This window comes from Phaenicophaeus curvirostris, chromosome 1 (assembly GCF_032191515.1).
Source record: "Phaenicophaeus curvirostris isolate KB17595 chromosome 1, BPBGC_Pcur_1.0, whole genome shotgun sequence".
Classification (NCBI taxonomy): Eukaryota; Metazoa; Chordata; class Aves; order Cuculiformes; family Cuculidae; genus Phaenicophaeus; species Phaenicophaeus curvirostris.
Window position 1 is genome coordinate 116,551,464 of NC_091392.1, and position 25,692 is coordinate 116,577,155.

Genomic DNA, 25,692 nt, shown 5'->3' on the forward strand with positions numbered 1-25,692 from the left:
TGGCTTTTCATCTGGAAGAACTTCTCCCCATCCCATGTCTTCCAGAGAACATCCTCTTCTTGATGTAGTCTTGCTCCATAAAAAAGACTCAGAGATAACATAATTAGACCTTCACTTTGACTAATTACTCTTATTTTTGGTTCTTTTGCAAAATCAAGAGATATCTGGTCTATACAAGCATCGATCTCCACTCAAAAAAAGGTAGTATGTCCACCACAGCCTCGCAGTAGAAATACTTCAGTTAATTTAGGTCACTTAGTTCTTTTTTGCCCAAATGCCTACATCTCTTAAGTGATTAAGAAGGCATATTGCCAGGAGATAGTTTTTCATTAGATAAGAAAATTGCTCTAATAGCTTTGTTATTACATGCGTTATTAATATGCAGGCATGGTCCTAAAAAAAAAAAATCTTAAAAAACCAACCATGCCCCATAAACACATGTTGACAAATCAGCTAATTTGTATTTCGGTTTGACCAAACAATTTCAAATTGTGTATTCAGATTTAAAGCAAAACTGCAAAGCCATGTTTCAATTCTGTTAGAGCAACCATGGGCCCAGCTGCGTACACCTTGGATACTTGTACTTTTTGTTGAAACCATTCATGCACCAAAAAGCCTATCAAAGGAAAAAACCAACATGAGAAAGCACGCAAATAATGGCACCAAGGTGTTTGCATTCATGATAGCACGTCAGTGTTTCACACTTTAATTTTAGAAGTCTCACTATTTTGTCATATTATAAGTATTTTGCTTTTCTCTGTAGGATCAAACTTTTCTCACTTTCCAATATCCACTAAATAATCTATTCCCAAGTGTTAACAACTTTGCAAAAGGAACAAATGCAAACAACTGACATTTTGTCTGGAATTGCTGATGGTTTCTTTTACTACTTGTATCTGGCACTGCAATGGAAAAAGGAAAAATATTTTTGAGAGTATTATTTTTTTATACAATGATGACTCTGCAAAAACTTGCCACATTCAGTAACATACTGTGAGTTTTTAGAAACTAAAGCATGACATACAAACTACTTCTATTTTCTTCTTTATTTTCACCTTCTGGAGCCAGTTATATTCTCTCCACCAGAGAGCGCAAGTACCACCAGAGGTGATGGTACTGGGATGGAGAGATTGCCGTGCTCTAAACGATTCTGCGAGCTGCCTTCCCCAAGGATGACACCCTAGACATGATGGGTGGTTCTGGGTACATTAAGCTTCCTGCTTGTGGGTTTATTTGTGATCAGAGTTAACATCCTGCCCAAAAGGTTAAGGCTTCCCATGTCCCAGACTGAGCTGGAGAATGTCCTGACAAGGAACCACAGGAGACATTCCTGCCTGTCCTTCTGAATCTTGGGGTCCAGCCAAGGAGGTGCTGACTTGCCAGGGACATGTGTTTTTCCCATGCAGTACAAACACTCATATGTCCCTCAGACACACACTTGAGGACACTAAGACCTGCTGGCTTTGGAAATGCTGGGCATCCAAAAGAAAGACAGACTTTTGTAGAAGAGATCTTGAAATTTTACACTGAGAGCAAAGGCCTTTCAAGCAATGTTGTAGGAAATTAATAGCAAGAATATGAAATAAAGACTTTTGACAAATCTCAGAACCTTGGAAGTATCCAAGGGCACGTGCCAGTTTTGTGTTGCATGTCATCCCAGAGCACATCCCCGTGGGTACTGTGCTAAGGCTAAAATACTTTGAGTCTGGAGCGCACAGGTACAGGCTCACTCACAACACAACTATGAAAATTGTGCTGGTTACTCAAAGGAGTATGGAATGCGTTGTGGCGCAGGCAAAGGGGAGAATGTTTTTATCTCCTCAGCCAAGAGCTCACATTATGTTCAAGTGTGTTGACTGCCTGTTATGATAACAGCTGTTAAGCTACAACTAATCCTCGTGCATTTTCTTAGACAACTGTCTGTGCTGCAGAAACCATTGGGATAAACTGGCATCATCCTTGGTGGTCCCAACAGGGAGCTACGATTTGAAGATCCTGGAGATGCGCCTCATGTCTCCACTCCCAGCTGTCAGTTAGCCAGAACCGTGCTGCTTAGTGAAGGAAACACTGGAGGAGAAGACAGCTTTCGGACAAAAGTGTATTATAATATGGCTTTGACTGAACAGGACATTTTCTGCAAACTCAGTAACTGCCATGTAACAGAGCCATACTTAAACATGCCCACATGCATTTTTATAGACATACATACATAGAGAAAGGGGTTCACCTTCGATGCGATGCTTTTGAGCTTCTCTCTTCAGGTGGATGTGATGGTGGCAGTCTTTTGTTTCTGGCTCCTCCTAGTGCCTGTACACAAGGTTAGAGGTACATAATAGATTACAGGATCATCTCCATAAAATTAAAGTTCTCTCTCACTCTTGGGTGTTGTAGCAATACTTAAAAAAACTACCTCATATCAAATCTCATTTTTAATATTTGAAATTCTCCTCCAGACTTCTACAGAGCGAGAGTTTGGTATTTTTACTGTTTGTTTGGTTGGTTTTTTTCCTCGTGGAAAAACACCATACCAGGTGAAGCCCTCAGGATGTGCAGCCTGTTCCAAAAGGACCCAAACTTTCCCAATGCAATAGTGAAGGGGAAATACTATTAAACAATCTTTTGAGAAGTTTTTCTTCCCTGAGCTCCCTCACAGATTTTATAGCAGAGAGTAATGGATGCAGTTTCTCTTAGGCAAAATGAATTAGAAGACATCAAACCCCATGAACGGCTAGGTTAGAAAGGAAAAAGTGGGAACCAAAGAGCCATGTTCATCACAAATGACACCTTAAAACAGAAGCTGGTTATTTTTCTTATTTTGGGGGTCCACAGCATGCTGTCTTCTATAATTTATGTTCTTCTGCTGTTGTCACCCTACTTTCTCCCACCTCTTCTTCTGGCTTGTTGCCCTTTGCTCCTTCAGACACCTGCTTGCCGAGCCTGCAAACCTCAGCATGATCTCTTCTACCAGCAAAAGCATCCCTGGATGTTAGCAATCCCAGGAAGCCTTAACTGCCTCACCACTGCCTCATTCATAACACTACTGAACTGCGCTGGAGGGATGGCATTGCTGGATGAGAGCCTGAGCCCTCAAACATCAGATTAAACTAATGACTACAACCAGAGCTCCATGACAATGAAGAACTGTGTCCATCCTAGATCGACAAATGAGACATTAAGAAACTGTTGAGGGTTGTACCAAACCCACAAAAGCAATTTAAAGCAAATTCTTCGTTAGCAGAAATCAGCTTTGCTTTTGTGTACTCTTTCAACATATGTAAAACAAAGGGGAAATAAGTTGGGTATGTTGCTTCATTGCAGCCAACACCTTGAAAATTTTTGTTGCTAGAGTATTTCAGGACTGGAAACAGAAATATTATCCATGTAGACCTAATAGTAAGAATTATTCTATTAAGTGTTTGTATATTAAAAAAGAAGTGTGATAACTGAAAACATTCTACGAATAAACAGTACTGGACTTGTTTGCAGAGGAGCCGTCTTAGAAGCAGATGGCTGGAATTACAACAAAAAACCCCATGAAAACAGGCACAATATTCATAGCATTATCAATAATTTTTATAATTCTGGTTTGCTTCTTAACTTTTATGTCAGATATAGGTTATATGGTGTCTAGAACAGGTATTTTCTATGAAGCATTTAAGCAGACGTTAGACTGGTTTGAAGCAGTACCAGAGAGAGGATTGTATGTAGGTCTTAACAGGATGCAGAAAGAGCTGGAAGTGTTTCTTATGCTGAAAGGAGAAAGAGGGAGCCAAACCCCCGGTGATTTACAATTCTGTGAATGAGTCAGAGAGCAGCTCTCTGCCCACTCTTTGCCTTTTCCACAGCTCACCTAATTTCTTATGTGCTGGATTCTCCATGGAGGGGCAGGCAAGGAGCCCTTTGTCCCTGTAAGAGCATCAAAGGCCCAAATCCTCTTGAGCTTGAAGTGCCCCTTGGACCCTAGATTCTGACTACTTGGCAAACCTTGTACTTCAGCTCTGCTGTACGTTTCACCTGACCTATTGCCCCACTTAATCTAACAAGACAGTACAACGCACACAGTGACAAGTGCTGGGGAAAAAAACACAGGTAACTGTTCAGCACATGCTCTTGCTGCAAATCTTATCCTCAGCACTAAGACCATTCAGTCAGTGATTTTTTAATAAAATTTGTTGGGGAATAACTCTTGAGACCTTGTCTCCTCTATTAAATGTGAGTGAAATTCGCCAACGAGTTTCAACCAAACTGCATAAATTAAAAATGGCAAAGGACAGCAAACACAGAGCCCAAGAAGCTGAGAAAACTTGCCTAAAAGTTTTCAAAGATAGGTCTTATCCAAGAGAGGAGTCTAGTTAACCCTGTTTCCGAAAGACAGCGATAATTTCCTGGACCACGGGAATGCACACACTACATCATTCTGGGATTCTGAAGGGTTTTTGACGAGGGAAATAAACACAGCAAAACTGCCTTCTAGGAGAGCACTGCAAAATACCATAAACATTCCTGACTGCCTATTTTCAAACATCTGGTTCAATCCAGCTTTAGATGAAAGAGATACTCTGTTGATGTAACCTTGCTTCTACAAAGTACCATATTAATCACCAGTTGCATAGGAAGCAGAATTTGGGCTATGCTCAAGTTTTAAAAACTTGCCTAGAAAAGTTGGTTTTCTTGTATTTTCCAGTAAAAGGTTCAGTGGGCCACTTACTAAAACAAAGAAAAAGCCATTATTTAGTAATGTAAAAACTGTCATTTACATCCAACAAATAGATCAAAAGATGCACTTTCATAAACAAAATTCCCATCCCACAGACACAATGGTATGTACAATAACATCACACTTTGCCAAGAGATTCCAGTGTAAGACACAGTAATTCAAAAGAAACAAAGTGTAAGTTTATTGGACGCCAACATTTCTTAGTCAAGATCAAAGTAAAGAAAACACACAGTAGAAAAAGTTGTACAAAGCAGCAATGGGTTTACATTACATTAAAGAAAAACTTGCCCTAAGCTACTAAGTCTCAGTCCTAAAAAAAGTAAAAACCCACCCTGATGTATAGAACTGACACAGAATAACTATAAGGTATACAGCATTATAAAATCAGATTCTTTTGTCTTACCTCTATAATCCTTTAAAATGACAAGTGATTTTGTGTAATTAGAAAAATTCCAATTTCTAGAAACCGTAGGAAACTTCCCCCGCACCCAAGTGCTAAAAATTATCCCATTTTCCTGCTTTTTAAAAAGGGACACTGTCAAGAACAATCCCTAAATGTGTACTTTATATTTATTTTGCATGTTACACCACAGAAGATAGTTTGTTCAGGTTTTATGTATATTTTATAATTACAGATGCTGCTGCACTAGTGGGAGGCTTGTTTCTTTACAACGTATTGTGCATCAAGTGAGAAACCAGAGAAAGAAAAATGGATTGAGTCCTTTATTCTGGAATAGTAAGAGAAAAAGCAACATCAAAAGTAAGCTCAACCCACAGAACTGAGATACATTTTTCAGACATCCCTGCAACAGCTGAGGATGCCCTTAATAGGCATTTTTATGCCCAAGCAGCTCAAGTGTTATGACTTAACTAATGGCTTAAAATTATTTCATTTTATTAATATTAAGTATTCTTAATACCAATAAGTACATTTACTGTATACAACTTTCCTCTTGATAGTGTCCCTTTATGTACATTTGTTAATAATACAGTTTTTCACAAGTCATTTTAAATAAGCTAGAAACAATGACATTAAAAAATACTATCAGGCTGTGTTCAACAACAACAACAAAAGATTTTAACACTGATTCATAAACAGCAACATTGAAAAAAAAACCAAACCAAAACCCTAAGCTTGCTTTGATTTTTATCTAAATCTTCTGGTAGGAAAATGTAAACAATTTCATTGAACAGTATAGGCACATGCCAGATTACAGGCTCATGCCAGATATTTGCACCCTTGCTGTTAGTGCCAAGAAGTTAGGCAGAGTCTGTCCTTAACCCACATGAGGAACTTCTAGTTTTATCACTGGAAGCTTGGAACAAAACCAGAGTACCTGTAGCTTCAGACCAAACCTGCATGTCCTACCTGGGGGAAAACAAACAAACTTAAGACAAAAAAAAAAAAAGTCTCCTGGATGTCACTAGCAGGTCTGCCTAAATAGGAAATGCAGGAACAAGTCCCTTACGGCTATGTTTTGGTTCACGGATAAGGCTGCATGTCCATTCTGAAGAAATACACAAGATAAACTCTAGTACTAGTCACCCACTACTTGAGCAGGTTACCTGCTCAATTTACTGCCACAGGGTGTCTCACTCCCCACTTAAAAAAAAAAAAAAAAGAGACAGTATTATTACTGGTTCACATCCTTTGTGTTTGTAAAACTACTGAACTACACCCTCGCCTTATATGCAGTTTTTATGGAGAGGGAAATTCATTTTAACTTTTGGGTCTAGGACTTAAAAAACAATCTGTATGTATGCCTGCCATTGCTCACTTTCAAGGTTGATTATGGTCCCAATTTAGCAAAGAACTTAAGCACATGTTTAAAAAATATTAAGACTGATCTTAATGGAACTTAAACATAGGCTCAGACGCTTTGCCAACATAGTGCCTGGAGGATAAAAGAAGTCCCCCAAAAAAGTAAGTTTCATGGCTCAACCCTGCTCCTCTTGAATACAATAGAAGTTTCCACCGATGGTTCTCTGAGATTTATCTGACTTATTATAAAAATAGCAAAAAAGGAAAGAATTATATTCTAATCTATATATTAAAATACCTGCACATTCCTGTCACAAATTTTCAGAAAAAAGCAAACCACTTTTTATATTTAACAAGACCTCTAACTTTCTGTCACTTTAGTACACAGCTATAAAATTAAACAAAATATGATGAAGACAGGCTTTTATGTCAATAAATTTGCCTTTTATTTTGGCTATGGCCAAACTAGACACTCTCCAAAAGACCTTTATTTATAAACAAGCAACTAACATTTTTTTCCATAATTTAACTTTTTAACCATATATTAAAGTTATGTAAGTGGAAGTATATTTATTCCATATCCTCCAAAATAAACACTTCTATCACGGGCTTTTTAAGATACTGTATAAAAGCTAATAGAAAACCAGAACTGCTATATAAACATCTCATATTTAAACTTCAGAGATCTCGAACTCCTTTACTAAACAACAGGAACTGAATGTAAAAAAACCCACAAAACACACACAAAGTGAAAATCAAGTCTTACCCTCCCCCAAAACAAAACAACCGAAGAAAAACTTAGAAGGAGACTATTTAGACGAAAAATATTTTATGATTTTTTTATAATACATAATATGTACTAAGAAAAAGGTCAAGGTCTATTCAAAGATGCTGCACTAGCTTTTGATTTAACGTGTGTGGAATTTATCATCGTATCACATAGCAGAATCCCAGTTGGAAGTTAGATGACTATGGCATAGCTGCCATCTTCCTTTAGAAACCACACTGATTTTTAAAAGGCTACATATAAACTTTCAAACTGTTGTGTAGAGGAATCATTGGTGAAAATTTAGGAAGTGTTTTACAGAAACATGTTCATTTATATGCACAGATTTCTTAAAAATATTTAAAGGATACTTAGCAAAGCTTTAGGTTGTTCTCATTTTGTTAAACCAGGTTAAGCGCAATAACCATTTTATTTTGAAACTGTTTCTAGTAATGAAGGAATTTAGTCTTAAAAGGTGGAGTAAAAAAAGTCAATAATTAGAAATATCACTGTTAAACAAGTACCTTTTTTAATTGCAATGTCACCAAAAGACTTTAACTGATATTCTAATAAATTAGCGTAATCATACTCAGCTACTATTAGCCTGAAAAAGGACAAAAAAGAACAAGATCTTACTACTAGAAGTTTTTAGTAACAATGTTAAGTTTTAATCAAAAATGAAATAGAATAGGTTTGAAACTAAAATTCCAATTTTTTTGGCAGCTGAGGAAAAAAAAGCCATGGGTCCACCTGGAGCCAATTCTTTTAAACTTAACTTAAATAAAAAAATAATTAAAAAAATAAATCTGTTGGAGAAAAATAGTGGCAAATTTGGGCTTTCACTAGAACAAATCTGTTGCGGCATGTGCCTAACTCAGGATGCCCATCCTCATATTGTTGAGAGTTACACTTGTGCTTGCAGTTCTTCTTTCTTTTGAGTTTACGATGCCTAAAAAGAATCCATGGTTACATACAGAATTAAAACCTCGCTGCTGCTCCCCATGAAACTGGTGCCCAAACTCCTGTTGCTTTCAGGGGACACAGACTGGGCTCTGACTAAGTAGCGTGGAATGCAATCCCTCTCTCCCAACCCACATGGGGTCAAGTTGGTCACGATTATAAATACTGATTGCATCATTTACGTTCACTTCAATCCATCAGCACTCCATTAAGCCTAAATTCTAGCAGAAGAATTTTTCACTGGTAGTTTACCACCAACTTCTGGGTAAATATTTCTTTTCCGTACAGAATAATTTTGGACCCTTGCTATAGCTTCTGCTATATATCTACGATCCCACTTACGCTAAATGCTCCAGTTGTGATTTGAGGTAAAATAATGGAACCACACAGGGTATCTGCAGCCCATTATTACCACAATATTCAACAGATTAGAAAACTGCAGCACATACGATAGAAAGCAGCAGGAAGAAATGCTCTATGCATTGTATTCATAAAATGCAGTGATTGTAGTGTGATGGTTTTACCTCTGCTTTGAGCTGGATATGTAATACAAATTTCAAATACATACTTCTTAATTTATACAGGTGTCTATATAAATATTTACATTTTTAGTTTTTGTTAAAACCTATCTTTGTACTCAATGGCCAACCTTATTACTGTGTATAGGAACACAACTCATCTTCTGTCCCTTTATGACCTCTCTTTTTTTGATTTAATAGTCATACATTCTTTTGTAGTTAGCATTACAAACAGTTGTACAAATAGTGGAAACAGAATTATGAAACTTGTCTGACATCCATTCAATCTTAGTTTATATTATAAACAGTACCATTTGCATTTTGATGGCTGTTAATACAATGACTTCACCTCCCGAAGTATCTATAGTAAATTAGTCTTTGGGACATTATGTAAAGGAAAGTACCCCCTCCCTCAATTTTCCTTAGAAACTTATAATTAAATGGCTGAAAGCAGGCTTGCTGCTACCTTTTATATAAAATCTGAGTAATAATATTGCTGACTTTAGATTCTATTTTAATTTGCACAAGTTCCATATAACAACAAAACAATTCTATGTTCCCTTAAAATATCAAACATTCGTATCCAATAAAATCAGGATAACTCAAACTTGAGGTTTATTTGTTATTGCTAAAGGTTTCTAAGACCTAAGTCAATACAGCAAGACACTCCATCCACTTCCTCCCTAACTGCAAGTGCCTGGCAACTATTTATATGGAGCTTGTGCGTTGGGTTTCTTTAAAAAAAAATTAATGAAGTTGGTTACAGTATTTCACTACTATAAACTCACAGTTGCAATCCAAACCGCTGTTGCCTTTTCATTTAATATATAACTTTATATATACTACACACGCACACACCAACATCACAGGATGAAGATCCATGCATACAATCCAGAGGCGATCGCATTTCAGTGTTAAATGAAATAAAATTTATTCTGTTACTACGAGATCCCAGACACCGTATTTTAAATTACTCTGTTTTCTGCCTACTAACCAAGTTAGTTTATCTTAGTCTTCAAATCCAAGCAGCATCACAAATTCCAAATTTCTTGTTGTTGATTTCATTCTCCTAGATTTCTAGTTTATACAGCATAGGTCTGGTATCCTGAACACAGCCTCCACAGAACCAGCTTTTTAAGGTATCTCTTAAAGCTAATTGTGTGTCTGTTCGTGGCTCCACAGACTAAAAGCTGTCTTGAAAGTCCTATGACAGAGTTTACACATGTATTGTCTTTTGAATGTGATTGCTGAGAGTGGTGGAGCATGATAGAAGAGTGTATCTGACTCCTGTGGTACAAATGACTTTTCAGTAGTAGTGGAGCTTTCAGACAAGCCTGTCGGACTATCAGGCTCCAGAGGCTGGATCTTGGGTAGGGGTGGGGGTGGAGGTAAGGGAGGTGGAGATGGAGAATTAGCTGGTGGACATGTCTCAGGCTCCTTATTTGTGGACTCCTCTGCAGCCTGTGACATATGAGACTGGAAGTGACTCCATAGCCGGAAATTGGTTCGGAAGGCCTTGTTACACACATGGCAAATAAATGGCTTCACAGAGCACAAGAGCTCTTGGTGACGCTCCAGCTGTTTGCGTACAGTGAAAATCTTCCCACACTTTTCACAGGGCCACAAACCAGCATCTTTGTTGGAGACAACTTCCTTAGGTTCTCTGCTCGTTTCAGTGACCTCATCCTCTATATCATCTGCAGGCTCTTCTTTGATCTGAATTTTAAACTGCTTGGAAACACTTAGGTCTTCAGGTAGGCATGAGGAATCTTCAGAATCAAAATTTATTTGTTCTGATGAATCACTGAATACACCATCTTCCTTTGCAGTGACAAAATTGTTCATTTTATTAGATTCAGGCTGAGGAGGCAATCTTGACGAACTAGTTATTTCTCCATTGTGGTCCAGGATAGGTAAAGAAAAGTTCTCTGATGGAGCCATTGTGTTTTGATTGTGAACTTCAACTTGATGACGCCAAATACTAAAGGATGATTTGAAGGTACGCATACACTCAAGACAAGTAAGCTTCTTGTATTCACACTTACTTTCATGCTCATGTTTCAGCTCTGGAGAAGAAAATCTAAGGCTGCAGTAAGGACAGACAGTAGCGTTTCTGCAGAGTCGCTCATGATTTCCCTGTTCAATAAGTGAAGAGAGCTTAGCATTGCAGAGACGACACTGATAAACCTCTTTGTTTTCTGCTGGACTTTCAATATGAATATGATCTTTCTGCTTAGCAGACTTATTTCCTCCAATTGGTTTCTCCCCTGGGTGCATTTTTATGTGCTGTTTAAATTGTGAGAGGAAACGATAAGCTTTCCCACAGTAGGAACAAATATAGGCTCCTTTGGTTCTCGATCTTAAATTCCTCTTGATGACTTGTTGTGCTTGTGAAGCAGACTGTCCCTGAAAACCTTGCTTGCCACGTCTTAGTTTAACAATTAGAGCTTTTTTAATTTCTCTCTCTCTCACTATATCAATTAGTTTTCTTTGGAATTTTTCATCCAAAACAGCATGCGAACTCGAAGCTGGTGAGGGATTTTTCACAATTCCATGTTGTGTCTGGCAGTGTGTCCACACTTTGAAATTTGTGTGGAATCTCTTGTGGCATATGTCACAAGCATAGGGCTTCTCTGGATTATGATACATGTTAACATGACGATGAAGACCTGCTGTCGATCTGAAAATTTTAAGGCAGTGTTTGCATTTAAATTTTTTATTTGGTCTTGCTTCCTCCATCTCGCTGTATTCGTCTTTACTGACATCAGAATCAGGAAAATCAGCATCAAGGTGCGTAGGGCTTGAATTTTCCTCAAAGTTATCTTCTGACCCAGGGGAACCCTGCTCATCCACCTTCAGTTTTTTAAATGGTAGTCTTCTATCAGCTTGAAATCTCCTTTTTGCTGGAAGTCTACTTGGTTCCTTATGATCATCCTCAGTTTTAAAAGGAAAATCTTTATTTGCCAATGCTGAAGCATCACCCACTGTAACTCTTATTATTTCAGCAGGATCTGAAAGTGGACTGCTAGGTTCAGTTTTTATTCGCACCTCTGTGAGAGGGGAAGCAACCTCCCTATCGGTTGACTGAGAGGCACTGAAAGACCTAAGGCGATGTGGGTGTATTACCTGTGGTTTTTCATCCAAGGCTAACTTTTCTGATGATTCTTTCAAAGATGACTTTTGAGATAAAACATTAAAAGCTTTCTGGGAATCATTAGTTCCCGGTGAGGAGGATGATAATACCTGTGAAGGTTTTAGGTCAACAGAAGGTGAATAAATAGGAACCTGGCTGTCCATGGACAGTGACCTTCGAAGGAGACTTTTAACAAGTGGCCCACTTCTGTCAATACTTTGGTTTTCTGGACCAGATCCACTAGATGGGATTACTAGCCCTAACTTTGAGTAGTATAGCAAATTCCTGTCTTCACCTTGACCATTTCCTTTTCCTGCCTCTCGCAACAAAAGTGTAGATTCTGATGCACCATGCAGAGACAAAACTGGTGGACGCAGTCTTTTTAACATCTCTGCAGCCTTTCCTCTTAAAAGCTGACTGCTGCTTCCTGGTTCATCATTTGCAATTTCTTTCTCTGCTAAAGGCATTTGAGGCACTACTGTGTTCCTTTTCACTAGACCACCTCTGCTCTGGTCCTCAACAGTTCCTGAATTTTCATGGACCTTGGTATAGCTCCCAGGGCTTTCTTTCAGCCATCTCCTTTCAGTCAGTGGTAAGCTGTGAAGGGTTTCAGTTGGTTTTGTTACTTGTGGTCTACTGCTAGTTTTGACTGCAACAGAGGGTGAAGGTTTAGAAGTATGGCTTAAATCATGTTGTGTTTGATTTGTACTTTTTGCTTGTGCTTCCACTCTGTTCTGACAGACAATGACACTTCTCTTCTGAAAACTACTTTCATCTTCATCTTGATACAGTATTTTCTTAATAGGGCAAGTTGGAAAAGGAGCTTGAGGATTCTTAGAAACAATGTTTGTAAGAAAGGATATTCCAAGACTGTAGCCCAGTTCTTGCACAGCTGCAAGACTGCCTTTCTCGATGAACAAGGATGAAGAATAAATGTAGTTTAACACATTATCAAAGGCATCTGGCTCACAGAAGTCGAGTTGAAACACTGACTGAGACTCATTCTCTTTACTCGTGAACAGAGTCTGGAAGTATTCACTGCTGGCAGCCAGAACGTTTTTATGAGCTCGAAATTTCTGATCTCCTACAATAAGAACAACATCACACAGCTGTCCTTTTAGACGCTCCTCATTCAGTGCACTTAGAAGCGAAATGGCATGTGCTGGATTTATATAATGCAAGAGTCCCTCCATGATTCTGATGTTTCTGAAAAAGAACAACAACAACAACAAGTTGTAGGTTGCCTGATGTGAACTGTTGTTAGAGATAAAGTAAACACGCCTATTCCCTGTGTACTTCATAAACTGGCTAAACCACCATCAACAGTTCTGAAGAAAGCAGGTTGTTTGAAAGAAAGTTATAGGAATTCAAACAACACTGTTAGCTCTTAACAGATCCACAGGCAGGAAAAGAACTGGTTCCTGCGCTCAGTTTCAAACACACTGTTAATCTTACACCAAGAATATTACACCTCACAAACTGGGCCGGGGGTGGGGGGAAAGACTGTGTTCTCTTCCTGCAACTCACCTATCCACATGAAGGAATGGTTCAATCATTCCCCTCTTGATCATCTTTTTCTCACCTTCAGCTTTATAAAGATCTATCTTGGCAACTGCACTGATAAACTTTTGAATCAGATCTCTAAAACTTAGCTATGTCAAGTCACCTTTCTGAGGCCCAGTAACTCAGATGGTCTCCTGTTGACTAAACAAATTAACTGGGTTTTTTTGTCATTTTTAATAGGATGATGGAAAGGGCATTAGTACTGGGAAGGGAAGAGGAAGAAGGATTATTGTCGGTAATCTAGATTAATTCATCATGTTTGCTTATGCTTAATAAGCATTAATATATCATAGAATCATAGAATAACCAGATTGGAAGAGACCCACCAGATCATCGAGTGCTACCATTCCTACCAATCACTAAACCGTGCCCCTTAGCACCTCGTCCACCCATCCCTTAACCACCTCCAGCGAAGGCGACTCAACCACCTCCCTGGGCAGCCTGTTCCAGTGCCCAATGACCCTTTCTGTGAAAATTTTTTTCCTAATGTCCAGCCTAAACATCTCCTGGCGCAGCTTGAGGCCATATACTTCTAGCTATTAAATATGTGTACTTTTAACTGCACTGTCAGGATCCGATTTCTTAGAAATGTCACAGTTACAACTGAAGTATCCCTACATTGCTTTGTTCTATTTTAAAGGTAATTGGAGAACTGAACTACCCATTTTATTAATTAACATAAAAGCGCTTTATGCCTGCAACCCATACACTTAAGGAACAGTTACGCTCAGGTGAATCCAAGAGTACAATAAGCACAAATAAAACTACAGTGCAGAAATTTCTATATTCCCTGTGCTTTAAAACACAGCCCACTTTGTACCTCAGCACATCTCAATAATTAAATCGGTTGTTCGTCATTTAAATCTTAACAAAAGAACAGACTCAGGTTTTAAATTAGTTTAAAAAAAAAACTTCTGTGGCATTAACTGGAATTTATATATCTGTGCACATGCTGGTTTTGTTTGTTTGTTTGTTTTTAAAGAATACTCTTATAGTTCTGGTAAAGTTAACCTGTAAGACCTTTACATTACCTTCCTCCATGGCAGTAGTAAAACAAGTCAATGACGTGTCATTAAAAGTAATACTCTTCTTTTTACAGCTGATTTGAGAAACTTCTCTTTACAGCTGATTTGAGAAACTATTCTTTATACATAGTGTATGCTACTACAACAAAACCTAAATTTTATAAAAATGAAAAACAATATCAAGAAGCTATAACTCAATCATGAATAAACAATGGCAGTAAATCTTATAATTAATGGTAAATAATAAATAAGTAACCGAAGTCCAAATTGGTATAATTGAGAAATGACTTAATGGGTGCCGCATATGTTGTCTCAGGGCATTGATTGTATCACGGGTCTGAAATACCATTTCTACATCTGAAACTACTGAACTAGTTAACAGCGTCACGCCAATAGCAACAGCAGAATTCTGTCTCCTCACTAGATCTGTTTTTATTGAGCATTTCAGTTGTCTTTCAATACTGTTTCATGAATGCTAATTTACCCTTAATTCACCTTAGATATTTATAATGCATAATCCCTCTGCAACTCCACCTAAAAAGAGCAGAGCAGTCAAGTTTCCATGAATTTGAGTAACCAATCTGTTTTGTTTTGCTTTCCATGTTTTGTTTAGAAGTACTGTCTGGGGAAGTGAGTGCTACCCGTATCCTTTGTGGATGCCACTGCATTTAAAGTGACGAGTCTGACTGGCCCTATTACAGTCTTGTGGTCTGAGCACCCATTAACACTGGGAATCTTATTAGAACAAGTGTTCCAGGAATGCACCTTTTCCTTTAGCTTCATCTGACAGAAGCAAGTTTGCAAACTGAAGTGATCGATCTGGGCTGCCAGTTGCAGCACAGTATATGCAGGTAACGGATCAATAATGTGCTTATGAAGGAAACTTGAACTAAAACAGTACTGTAGAGACACCCAGTAGAAGCTGTTGCAGAACCTATACTTAAAGGACACAGGGGAAAAAGGGTACATTAGTCAAATGTTTTGAAATACTTCCAAATCTTTCATTTTAATCTGCTTTACTCAGGCCTTGTGTTCGTGTAAGTCACTCACAGAATACACACCATGTAATTACTATGTATTCCTTTGCCCATTGTAACACATTAATGCTATTAGTAGGCAGGTGTAAAATCTACTGGTCTAAAGCAGAATCCAATAGCCACTCATCCTTCTTTCCACATTCTTCCTTTTCATCCACAGAGCACATTCCATTTACTACATTAAGCAAGACAAGAGATAAACATTCCACTATAATCCTCCCTTTCATTCACAGAGCACAGTCTCTTCTGTTAGGCAAAGGAAGCTGAGCTCTTTGGTGCAATGTAACTCTGTCACTTTAATAGTAACCAAGGCTGCAACATACACAAATGGCAAGGGACAAAATTAATCCTGCAAAGGCAGCTTTAATCCTGGTATTTCCTAATTCAAGTGCTTGACTCCCAGCTTAATAGCCTTTAAACACAACAGTCAGAAATAAAACCAGAACTTGTTTGCAGAACCGTTTTAACACTTTTAGACAGATGATGTGAAAGCCTGAAATACTTAGATGCAAAAAACCTCTCAAAGATTATCAGAGTAAACGTACAAGGTATTAAAGTTTCATTACATGAACACTTCTCAGTAACACGGGTAACCCAAGACATTCCAGCTCTCTTTTCTTCATCCCATCTGCACACTGCATTTGACGCCTCCTTCAGCTGTGCCAGTACAAACATTTGCAGGCCTGTCTTAAACAGCAGTCAGACAATAAATAAGAAACCTCAAATAATATTTATTTTCAAATGCTGGTCAATTTTTACACTAAACCACAGTTTAAAGAATTCATGCACTGGCATAACTGAAGAGGCAGCAAACTGTGGCAGAAGACCAGCTATAGGAAGGCAGGAACTCCTTAAAACAAAGAGTTTGCCCTTAAAAGCCAGTGCTTGGCTGACTGCACTCAGCCCTGACACAAAAGGCATGCTGAGCTATTGACTAGATAACAACTGTGGCAGTCTTTTGTAAAACTAGATTTGATTCCATGTGTTTGAGGACACATACTTCCTCAGCTGAAGATTATTTTTCCATTAACTACCTAAACTCTTTCTACCAGATAACCTGCTTCTATTAACTCCAACCATTTTTTTCCAGCCACCTTCACTACTGACTGGAAACAAAGCTCTTTCCTCTATGATGTTGCGGTGACATCAAGGAAACTGTAAGAGCTTATCAGAAAATCTCCTGTTGTGTGTGTTCGGGTCCTACATGCTACAGCACCTGCTGATTCTCAGGAGGAACAGTGACAGCAAGACCCAGGAACGGCAAGGGAGCAGGAGCACCTGCAGCCTTCCTTCTGGATGCCAGGAAGAGATTTCAGCACCTATCTTCAACAGCCCTCTATCAATCCCTGCAAACTAGCTTTCAGACATTTAGGTATCGTATTTGGTACAAGATCTATTTTACTTTTTGAACACAGATAGAAAAAGCCACCTCTACTTTCTCAAAACTACTTTCTGCAAAAAGGAAACCTCTACTGGGGAAGCTCTTCAAAATAGAAGGGTGAAAAAAGTTTATTCTTTGGCCCAGCAGACTACTGATCTTCAACAGCTATCTCCCTTTGAAGTGATGGCTCCCCTTCCTTTCCTCTGTCCCTCATTCTCACATCTCCTGCTTCCAGCCCTACAGTACTCTCCTCTTCCTTTCACCTGCTCTGCTGCTTATTTGACCTCATAGTAAGTTGATTCAGCTCCCTAAAATGAAGTAGGAAACAATCAAAATCAACCCAGCTTTTTGCATCTGTTTGCTGTTTCATATGTTAGGAGCTTTATCAGCTCAGTGAGAGGTCAGACAAGCATCAGAGTTGCAGCAAGAGAAGCCATGAGGCTATGCATTCTTTGTCAGAAAGTTGTTCAATCAGCTTTGCCCATCTGAAACTTCACTTTCAGAAACAATGAAATCACCAATGCTGAAACTTTACAAACAGAATCAGGCAGACATTTATGTGAAACATTTCAGCATAACAGTTCACACTTGCAAATACACAAGCAACTAAAATAAGATGTTGATGTTGCCTGCTGACTTCCATTATAAATGACATAGCCGTCAGCTAAAGCCATGTAAATAGCACATTGGGGGTGGCAGTGGGAAAGACTGTTATGAAACACTTCATGAGATGTAGCGTTGCAGCAAGGAGGCCCTGGGCTGTAAGAAACTGCAGTAAGAAGCACAGAATATAAGGAGCAGAAAATCGACATAGAGGATATAGACAACAAGAGAGACTTAACAGAGGTTTCAATTGGGAAAACATACATAAGCCTGGTGGGGGCAAAGCCACTAAAAAACCAAAGAAATATGGATTACAAAACTCAGCCAAGAAATACAAGAAACTTCCCGGGGTATCCCCAGGCAAACACAGGAACATTGCGCTCAGTTGTCAGTGCTTTGCAGAGGATTGGTGGGCTCTGAGAATTCATGTGCTGTTTCAGACACAAGGCGGGAAAAAGTCCTATTACTGGTCAGGAGTCCAGATGCAAAAGAAATCTATACTGATTAAACTTCTACTCAAGTATCCTATGCTGGATTTTATTATGTGAGTTTCACAACAGTTTATCAAATGCCTCTTCTCCCATCAATAGCCTTTGCAACATACTCTTCCACAGTCTATATATATTTACATCACCCCTACATGCCCCCAAAAGCTATATGTAAAAGCTCTAAACCTGCAAAGCGAGATTGTTCCCACTTCTATAATCCTTTTTCTAACTAAATATTTGAGTAATCTCTTGCTGCAAATTCAGAGATTCTGTCTTCCTGGATTATACCACAATGTCATTTCAACCGCTCTTGCTCTTTTCCACTGCAGACACTACTGCGAACTTTCTCTATGAAGACAAATGCTTTTTATTTTCAACAGGTCAGCAGCAAGGAGAGACTCACTGGTATGAAGACAGGCATAAAATCAGATAAATAATATATTTGCTAGTGCGTGAGTTGATGTGTTAATTTACAACTATTTATCACACACACATACAGAAGCAGAAATTTAGGGAGAAAAACTTCTATAGTATTGCGCAGTCTCTCTCTTTTGCTCTCCCACTACAGAAAATAAAGAGCAGTTTGCCTCACACAGCTTAGAAATTCTCCTAGAAATTAGAGGCAACCCCTAAAGCACACCCGTAGTTTCACCAACTGATACTCAGAATAGCTCCTCCCAACTTGCAGCAAACTACAAAACGTCAGAGTTGAGACCACAAAGCTTCGCTTGTCTTTCTCATTCTTGTTTACAAACATGCAGCAGCTAAGGGTGCAATTTCATCTTGTTCTCCGTCCCATCTAACTGGTGATTTCTCCTGTAACAAACAGTCCGTATGTCTCCTTCCCCACTAAGGAAGGACTAGCTTGCTGTCAGATGGATAAACTGATCGAGCCCACCCTGGGATTGCACAACTACTGGAATTAAGGGAGAGGGCAGGAATGTGTGCTGGCTGTGAGGTTTTCTGATTCTTCTTGAAACATCGAACACATCAAACACAGTTTGAAAAAATATTTGTCCTGGCCTTGATGCCTCGACATTCAAATTGCTGCAAACTGAATCATGAGACTAAAATGTTTAAAAATCCCTTTCCCTAAAGATTTCTTCACTTTTCATTCTCTTGAGGCTTTTAACATTGCCATTAAAGTCTCTGATGGGACAAGACAAAAAAAGGCCTGATGGCAGAACATAAATTTAAAGTCCTACAAAAAGCACATCCTCAAAAATATTTCATACAAGTTTTTGGTAAAAGATGCATGAAATCAAGAATTTGAAGAAGGGGAAATGTGCAACGGAAGTGTACATTTGTTCTCTTTCTACAGGGTGAATTTATTGTCTTATTGGTAATTCTGAGATACGCTGACCAAATTGAATAATATTCAGTCATATGCTTTATTGTATGAACCACTTATTGTTTAACTGGCTCAATTCACAATAAAATCATCTCCATTCTGTCATCACTAATTATGGACAAGATACTGGAAAGATGGTACAGGATACTGTAGAAGGGGAAAGACGACAGCAATTTTACATGAGTTTTACGTAAGTGATTTACAAGATCATGAACAGAACATGGAAGAGGTGGGTAACGTCTCACATACTTTTTAAAAAAAGAATTACGAAAGCCTCTTCCTCAAACAAAATAAACTAATTCCTTTTGGCTGTCATAGGCAGGTTAAGTCACGGCAAACAGTGATTAGAAATCACTGTAATTCTGCTGCTTTTCCTTCCATGTTTCTTAATGTACTTTAAAAGGATTTTTGTGAGGCATATTTACTGTACCAAGTACACTATTTTTGAAAAATTCTCTGAAGATACTCACAAATGTATTCAGACCAGAATGCCAAGTAGTTCATCCCTAAGAATCTCTGATGTTTTGCAGCTGGTGAGCACCCACCCTACTGGAACTCCTGGTACAGTTCTTGTTCCAGTGTACTGTGATGTCAGGCTTGTTCCTGGTCTATGCATAAGCCTCACACTGCTGGAGGGAGATCAGGGAGTCAGAGGGATGGGGGAGAGATGGTGGCAGGGACACTCAACTGTCCCCAGTATAAGATATCCCTGAGCTAACCACTACTTAACAGAAAGATTACTGAGAGTGAATTTCAACCTAAAGATTACTCACACTGTAAAGTGCTGATGTAGGATAAACCATGGATAAGAAGATTAATGCTCCGAGACTAAAAAGGAAAAAAATATTTCTTCCTTTCCTGCAGAATGCAATTTAATTGAGCATGAATTACTACTAAAGGACAAGTTTCACAACTTTTTTTTTTTAAATTATTCCATCAGAGAATTTTTCATGCCTTTTCATCACAGATTGTACGGAAAGATTTTGCACCACAAAGGTGTGGTGTTTCCCTAAACTGTAGAGGGAAAACTCTTCTGTCAACAATCAGGACTAGGTGATTTTAAAACTTTCTTATTTTTGATAGGCTGTAAGATTGCTGAACTGATAGTGGTAATGGAAGAATGAGTTCAGGAAGGCAGAAGAGCTGCTCAACACTCCCTTTTCTAGTTCATAATATACGCCTGAGCTATTCTAGAACAAGATTGTACATAAAATAGCCAATAAGAGAACACAAGATTTTTTTTATTATTTTACTGCCAAAGGAAAGAAAATATAAGAGAACTACAGTCTTAAATATTATCATTAAGAAAAAAAAATTGAAAAAAGATGACTGTACATAGACTAATATTAAAGCTACACCATCAATATAAGGGGAAAACAACTCCTTTGGCACAGAAAATCTATTTTAGAGCAGGGTATATTATAGTCTTTCTACTTGCAGCAACTGATTTTGCTGCTCTGAAGATTTTCTGCTTTTTTCCAAGGATTTTCACTTCATTACATACAGTAGAGTTCATTATGAAACAGCTCACTTGCTCAGATGTTGAGAATTTCTTTTAATGAGAGTTGGAAATAGCTGCAACTGTAGTGCATCATGACTTACTACATAGTACCTCCCAACGCAGTACAAACCATATGGTGGTTACAGACCAGTTTTCTCTCCCCAGCTCCTCCTTCCTCTACCCTGTAAATCTACTCTTATTTATAGACAGTAGTTACCACTACTTTGTAGATAAAACACCTTTCAAAACCTAGAAAACTGCAGCTGGAAATTACTTGTTGTTTTTTACAGTAACTGCTTCACAGCTTCTTAAGTTCAGAAATAAACTTCAATACAGTATGAAAGTTCACAGCTTTCTGTAAAGTTGGCATATCTCTACCTCATTTTAAGCAAAGCACAGTCAGACAATACCATGAAGATGATGAGAGAACCAACTATTTAATTCTTCATGTATCAGTATTCGCTAGCATCACACACACAAAACCCATGAGCTCACAAAACCCCATCTCTTAGCAACATCAAGCTTTCAGTGATCTGTAGGGTTCTCAGTCTGAGAAGCAAGCTGAATTTGAGTCACCTGACAAAGCATCACCCTGCCACTTGGAACCTACACAGTAGGAAAAGGAAGGGCAAATGTTCACATTTGTATCACTTGTGTATCACTAAATGTACAGTGCAAAGAGGACTTCAGGAACTTCTTACAAGCCATTGCCTCTTTCTACGCTAAGTAAGAGTGCTAATATGTACTAAGCTATAAGCTACCTTAAGCATTAAAGACGGACCCAACTCATTATGACTTTAATCCCATTTTGGATCACAGGGCAGTGCTGAAATTAGCGGAGGAGTAAAACTTTCAGCACCACTGAAAGAAATACATATGCAAGGTTGCCCACTCTCGGTTCTGATCGCCAGTGGTGATCTTGGCTGCAGCAGGCCCAAAGGAGCTCACAGCTGGAGAAACCCACAATAAATCCTGGCCTGGCAGACATCGTTACAGCTGAAAACTACAGATGCTGTAACCTGTGACATCTCTCTGTGAGTTCCTGCCAAGAATATGCAAGTGACAGTTCTTTAAATGTTCATGATCCAGTCAGATTGGCTGGATTTTCTATAGGTAGAGTGAACCTGACAGTCTTAAGAGATTACAACTGCAAGGCACAAAGGTAATAAAATCTCTGAGACGAAGTCATGTCAGATCTCCTTACACCCAAGAGGTGGCCATATAATTTGTTTGGATTTTTTTTCAAACAAGGTTTATAAAAATAATTACTAAAATTTGCTCAAAACTTCCCCTCCAGAACATTAGTATAACCCCGGTGGAAAATTTTGGTCAAAGCAGTTATTTTGTCAATTTGAGCAAAGTCAGAACAGAATGCAGTAACCAGCAGTGTTCAAGCAATACAAACAAAGCAGAACCAGATTTACCAGTAACACATATTTAGAAGCATAGAATAGGGTTGGAAGGGACCTTAAAGGTCATCCAGTTCCAACCCCGAAGCACGGGTAGGGTCATCCTACTAGACCAGGCTGCTCAAGGCCCCATCCAGCCTGGCCTTGAACACCTCCAGGGATGGGGCAGCCACAGCTTCCCTGGGCAGCCTGTGCCAGTGCCTCACTACACTCATGGTGAAGAATTCTTCCTTACATCAAGCCTAAACCTGCCCCTCTCCAGTTTATACCTGTTCCCCCTCATCCTATCACCACAAGCCTTTATGAACAGTGCCTCTCCAGCTTTCCTGCAGGCCCCTTTCAGGTACTGGAAGGTCACTATAAGATCTCCTCAGCGCCTTCCCTTCTCCAGGCTGAAGAACCTCAACTCTCTCAGCCTGTCCTCGTATGGAAGATGCTCCAGCCCTCTGATCATCTTTGTAGTCCTCTTCTGGGCCCATTCCAACAGTCCCATCTCTTTCTTATGCTGAGGATTCCAGAACTGGGTACAGTACTCCAGACAAGGTCTCACAAGAGAGGAATGAAGGGGTAGAATTACCCCCCTCGCTCTGCTGGCCACACGTCTTTTGATGCAGCCCAGGATACAGTTGGTCTTCTGGGCTGTGAGAGCACACCGCTGGCTCATGTCAAGCCTCTCATCAACCAGCACCCCCAAATCCTTCTCTGCTGGGCAGCTCTCAACCACATCATCCCCCATTGCGTGCACTGGTGAGACCACACCTCGAATCCTGTGTTCAGTTCTGGGCCCCTCACCACAAGAAGGATGTTGAGGCTCTGGAGCGAGTCCAGAGAAGAGCAACGAAGCTGGTGAAGGGGCTGGAGAACAGGCCTTATGAGGAATGGCTGAGAGAGCTGGGGTTGTTTAGCCTGGAGAAGAGGAGGCTGAGGGGAGACCTTATTGCTCTCTACAACTACCTGAAAGGAGGTTGTGGAGAGCAGGGAGCTGGCCTCTTCTGCCAGGTGACAGGGGACAGGACAAGACAGAATGGCCTCAAGCTCCGCCGGGGAGGTCCAGGCTTGACATCAGGAAAAAATTTTTCATGGAAAGGGTCACTGGGCACTGGAACAGGCTGCCCAGGAAGGTGGTTGAGTCACCTTCCCCAAAGGTGCTTAAAGGCATGGTTTAGTGATTGATAGGAATGGTTTGACTTGATGTGATCCAGTGAGTCCTTTCCAACCTAGTGATTCTGTGATTCTGTGTATTGAAACCAGGGATTGCCCCGACCCAGGTGTAGGACCTTGCACTTGGCCTTGTTGAACCTCATGAGGTCAGCACAGGCCCACATCTCCAGCCACTCCTGATTTAGTAACAGAACCCTTGTTGTAGAGAAATACATGTTAGGAGTTGATTTTCATATTAACCTTTAGCTAAGGACATAAATATTAACTACGACTCAATGACAAGATCTTCACTGTCTTCACAAGTTGTATGATTACGTAATTCACCACAATGTCTTCTACAGCCTACTACCTTTTACTTCCACTGTGAGTCAACAACAAAAAGCCTGAATAGCTTTTAAAACAATTAATGGCATTTAATTATAAAGAACAGCTTACTCAGTACGCAACAGAACTCCACAATATCGTAAAAGCAGGTTGAGGGAGGTGATTCTACCCCTCTACTGCTCTCCTGTGAGACCTCATCTGGCGTATTATGTCCAGTTCTGGAATCCTCAACATAAGGATATGCAACTGTCAAAACAGGTCCAGAGGAGGGCTACAACGATGATCATAGGGCTGGAACATCTTCCATACAAGGACAGGTTGAGAGAGTTGAAAATGTTCAGCCTGGAGAAGGCTGGATCTAAGACCTTACAGAGATCTTCCCATACCTGAAGGGGGCCTAGATGAAAGCTGGGGAGGGACTGTTTACAAAGGATTGTAGTGATAGCACTAAGGGCAGTGGGTATGAACTGGAGAGGGACAGATTTAGACTAGGCATATAGATGAAATTCTTCACTACGAGAGTAGTGAGGCACTGGCACAGGTTGCCCAGGGAAACTGTGGATGCATCCCTGGAAGTGTTCAAGGCCAGGTTGGATGGCACCTTGGGCAGCCTGGGCTGGTGGGAGGTGTCCCTGCCCATGGCAGGGGATTTGGAACTGGATGATCTTTAAGGTCCCTTCCAACCCGAACTATTCTATGAGTATCTCCTGCCTCATAATAAAGCCTTTAGATTAACTTTCCCTGCTGTTTGATCCCTTACGTAACTTACAGTGACAGGCTGGACTCCAAAGAGCACTCAATTCTGTCCTGACCCTTGCGACTGGTAGAACACTTTCCACAGCCTCCCGGCACATCACACCACGGAGGATCTTTCCGCTGGACTAGGAGACGTGCTTCTTTCCCCACTCGTGAATAACGCAGCCGAAGAGCTCCTGGACCGGAGAAACCACGCTTCGCCAATACCTGCACGTGCCTAACGCGCTGCAGGGACCTTCCCGGCCTGAGACGCGCAGCACACAGCAGGGAAGGACCCTGTCGTGTTGTTTTATAGCTCAGCTCGGGGCCGGTGTCCCCGCGGGGAGACAGAGGGCGCCTGCGGAGTGAGGACCCAACCGCTCCCGTCGAGACGCGCTCAGCGTCGTTGGGGCAACGCCCCGCCCACCCCCGCCCCCAGCCCCGCCCCCCGCCCCGCCCCCAAGCCAAGGCCGCCGCGCAGGCGCAGTCGCGCGGGTCCCCATCGGCGGGAGCAGCCGAAAGCGGCGTCCGCGCATGCGCAGGCGTCGCCCCGGAGAGGTTTATTCACCATCCCCCCCTCCCCAACCCCGCTCCGGGCAGCGGCGGGCGCGCGCGGCGAGCATGCGCGGGAAGGCGGAGACGCGAAGTTTCGTAACCGGGGCGCAGCCGCAGCCGCTCGCGGGGGGAAAGCGCAGCCCCGCTCGGTGAAGGGAGGGGAAAGGGAAAGGGAAAGAGAGAGAGAGAGAGAGAGGAAAAAAAAAAAAAAAAAAGAGCGAGAGAACCAAAGCCAACCACCCCAGCCCGAGCCGCCGCGCAGGCAGAACCACCTCAGAGTTACGTCAGGGCAGGGCGGCGGGGGGGGGGGGAACCCCCGCGCGGCCCCCGGCGCCGCCGTTACTCGCCCGGCCGCCCTCCCCGCCGCCCGCCCCAACACCGACGGCCCCTACCCCGGCGCCGTCCCGTTCACGGCTCGCCCGCGCGCGCTGCCGCCGCCGTGATTCCATCCATCTTGAATTTGACGTCATCCCACACCAGGGATGAGGTCATCGCAGGGAACGCTCGTCACGTGCGCAGCGCTCCCATTGGCCGCCGCGGGGGGGGGGGGGGGGGGGGAGGGGGAAGGGGGGGGGCGGGGAGCGAGGCGCTGGGCGCGGCGAGGAGCGTTGGGGCGGTTGGAGACTGGTTACAGGGAATCCCCCCCCCCCCCCTCCCTCCGCAGGTGGTGGCGCCGGGGGAGCCCTGGCGCGCGCGTGGAGCC

General features: G+C 41.0%; 1 protein-coding gene across 5 annotated transcripts; it reads right to left on the reverse strand.

Moving 5' to 3' along the window:
* Positions 1-1,073: 1,073 nt before the first annotated feature.
* ZBTB21 (zinc finger and BTB domain containing 21) lies at positions 1,074-25,477 on the reverse strand. 5 transcript variants are annotated; one of them, XR_011338741.1, is made up of 3 exons: positions 25,382-25,455; positions 4,654-4,707; positions 1,074-2,307 (listed from the first exon to the last, which is right to left on the reverse strand). XR_011338741.1 is itself a non-coding variant. In XM_069872249.1 (2 exons), exon 2 carries the CDS (start codon positions 13,047-13,049, stop codon positions 9,876-9,878), a length of 3,174 nt encoding a protein of 1,057 aa, XP_069728350.1. In that variant the 5' UTR covers positions 13,050-13,062; positions 25,382-25,477; the 3' UTR covers positions 6,482-9,875. The 5 variants fall into 5 exon arrangements, 2 of the variants coding, with proteins under 2 accessions (XP_069728350.1, XP_069728359.1); XR_011338740.1 differs by having other exon boundaries at positions 1,074-4,707; XM_069872249.1 differs by lacking the exons at positions 1,074-2,307; positions 4,654-4,707 and adding an exon at positions 6,482-13,062 and having other exon boundaries at positions 25,382-25,477.
* Between the last annotated feature and the right edge of the window lie 215 nt (positions 25,478-25,692).

What these genes read in the sequence shown, in the direction of transcription:
- ZBTB21 (XM_069872249.1), bottom strand. Translation starts at nt 13,049, where the DNA reads ATGGAGGGACTCTTGCATTATATAAATCCAGCACATGCCATTTCGCTT.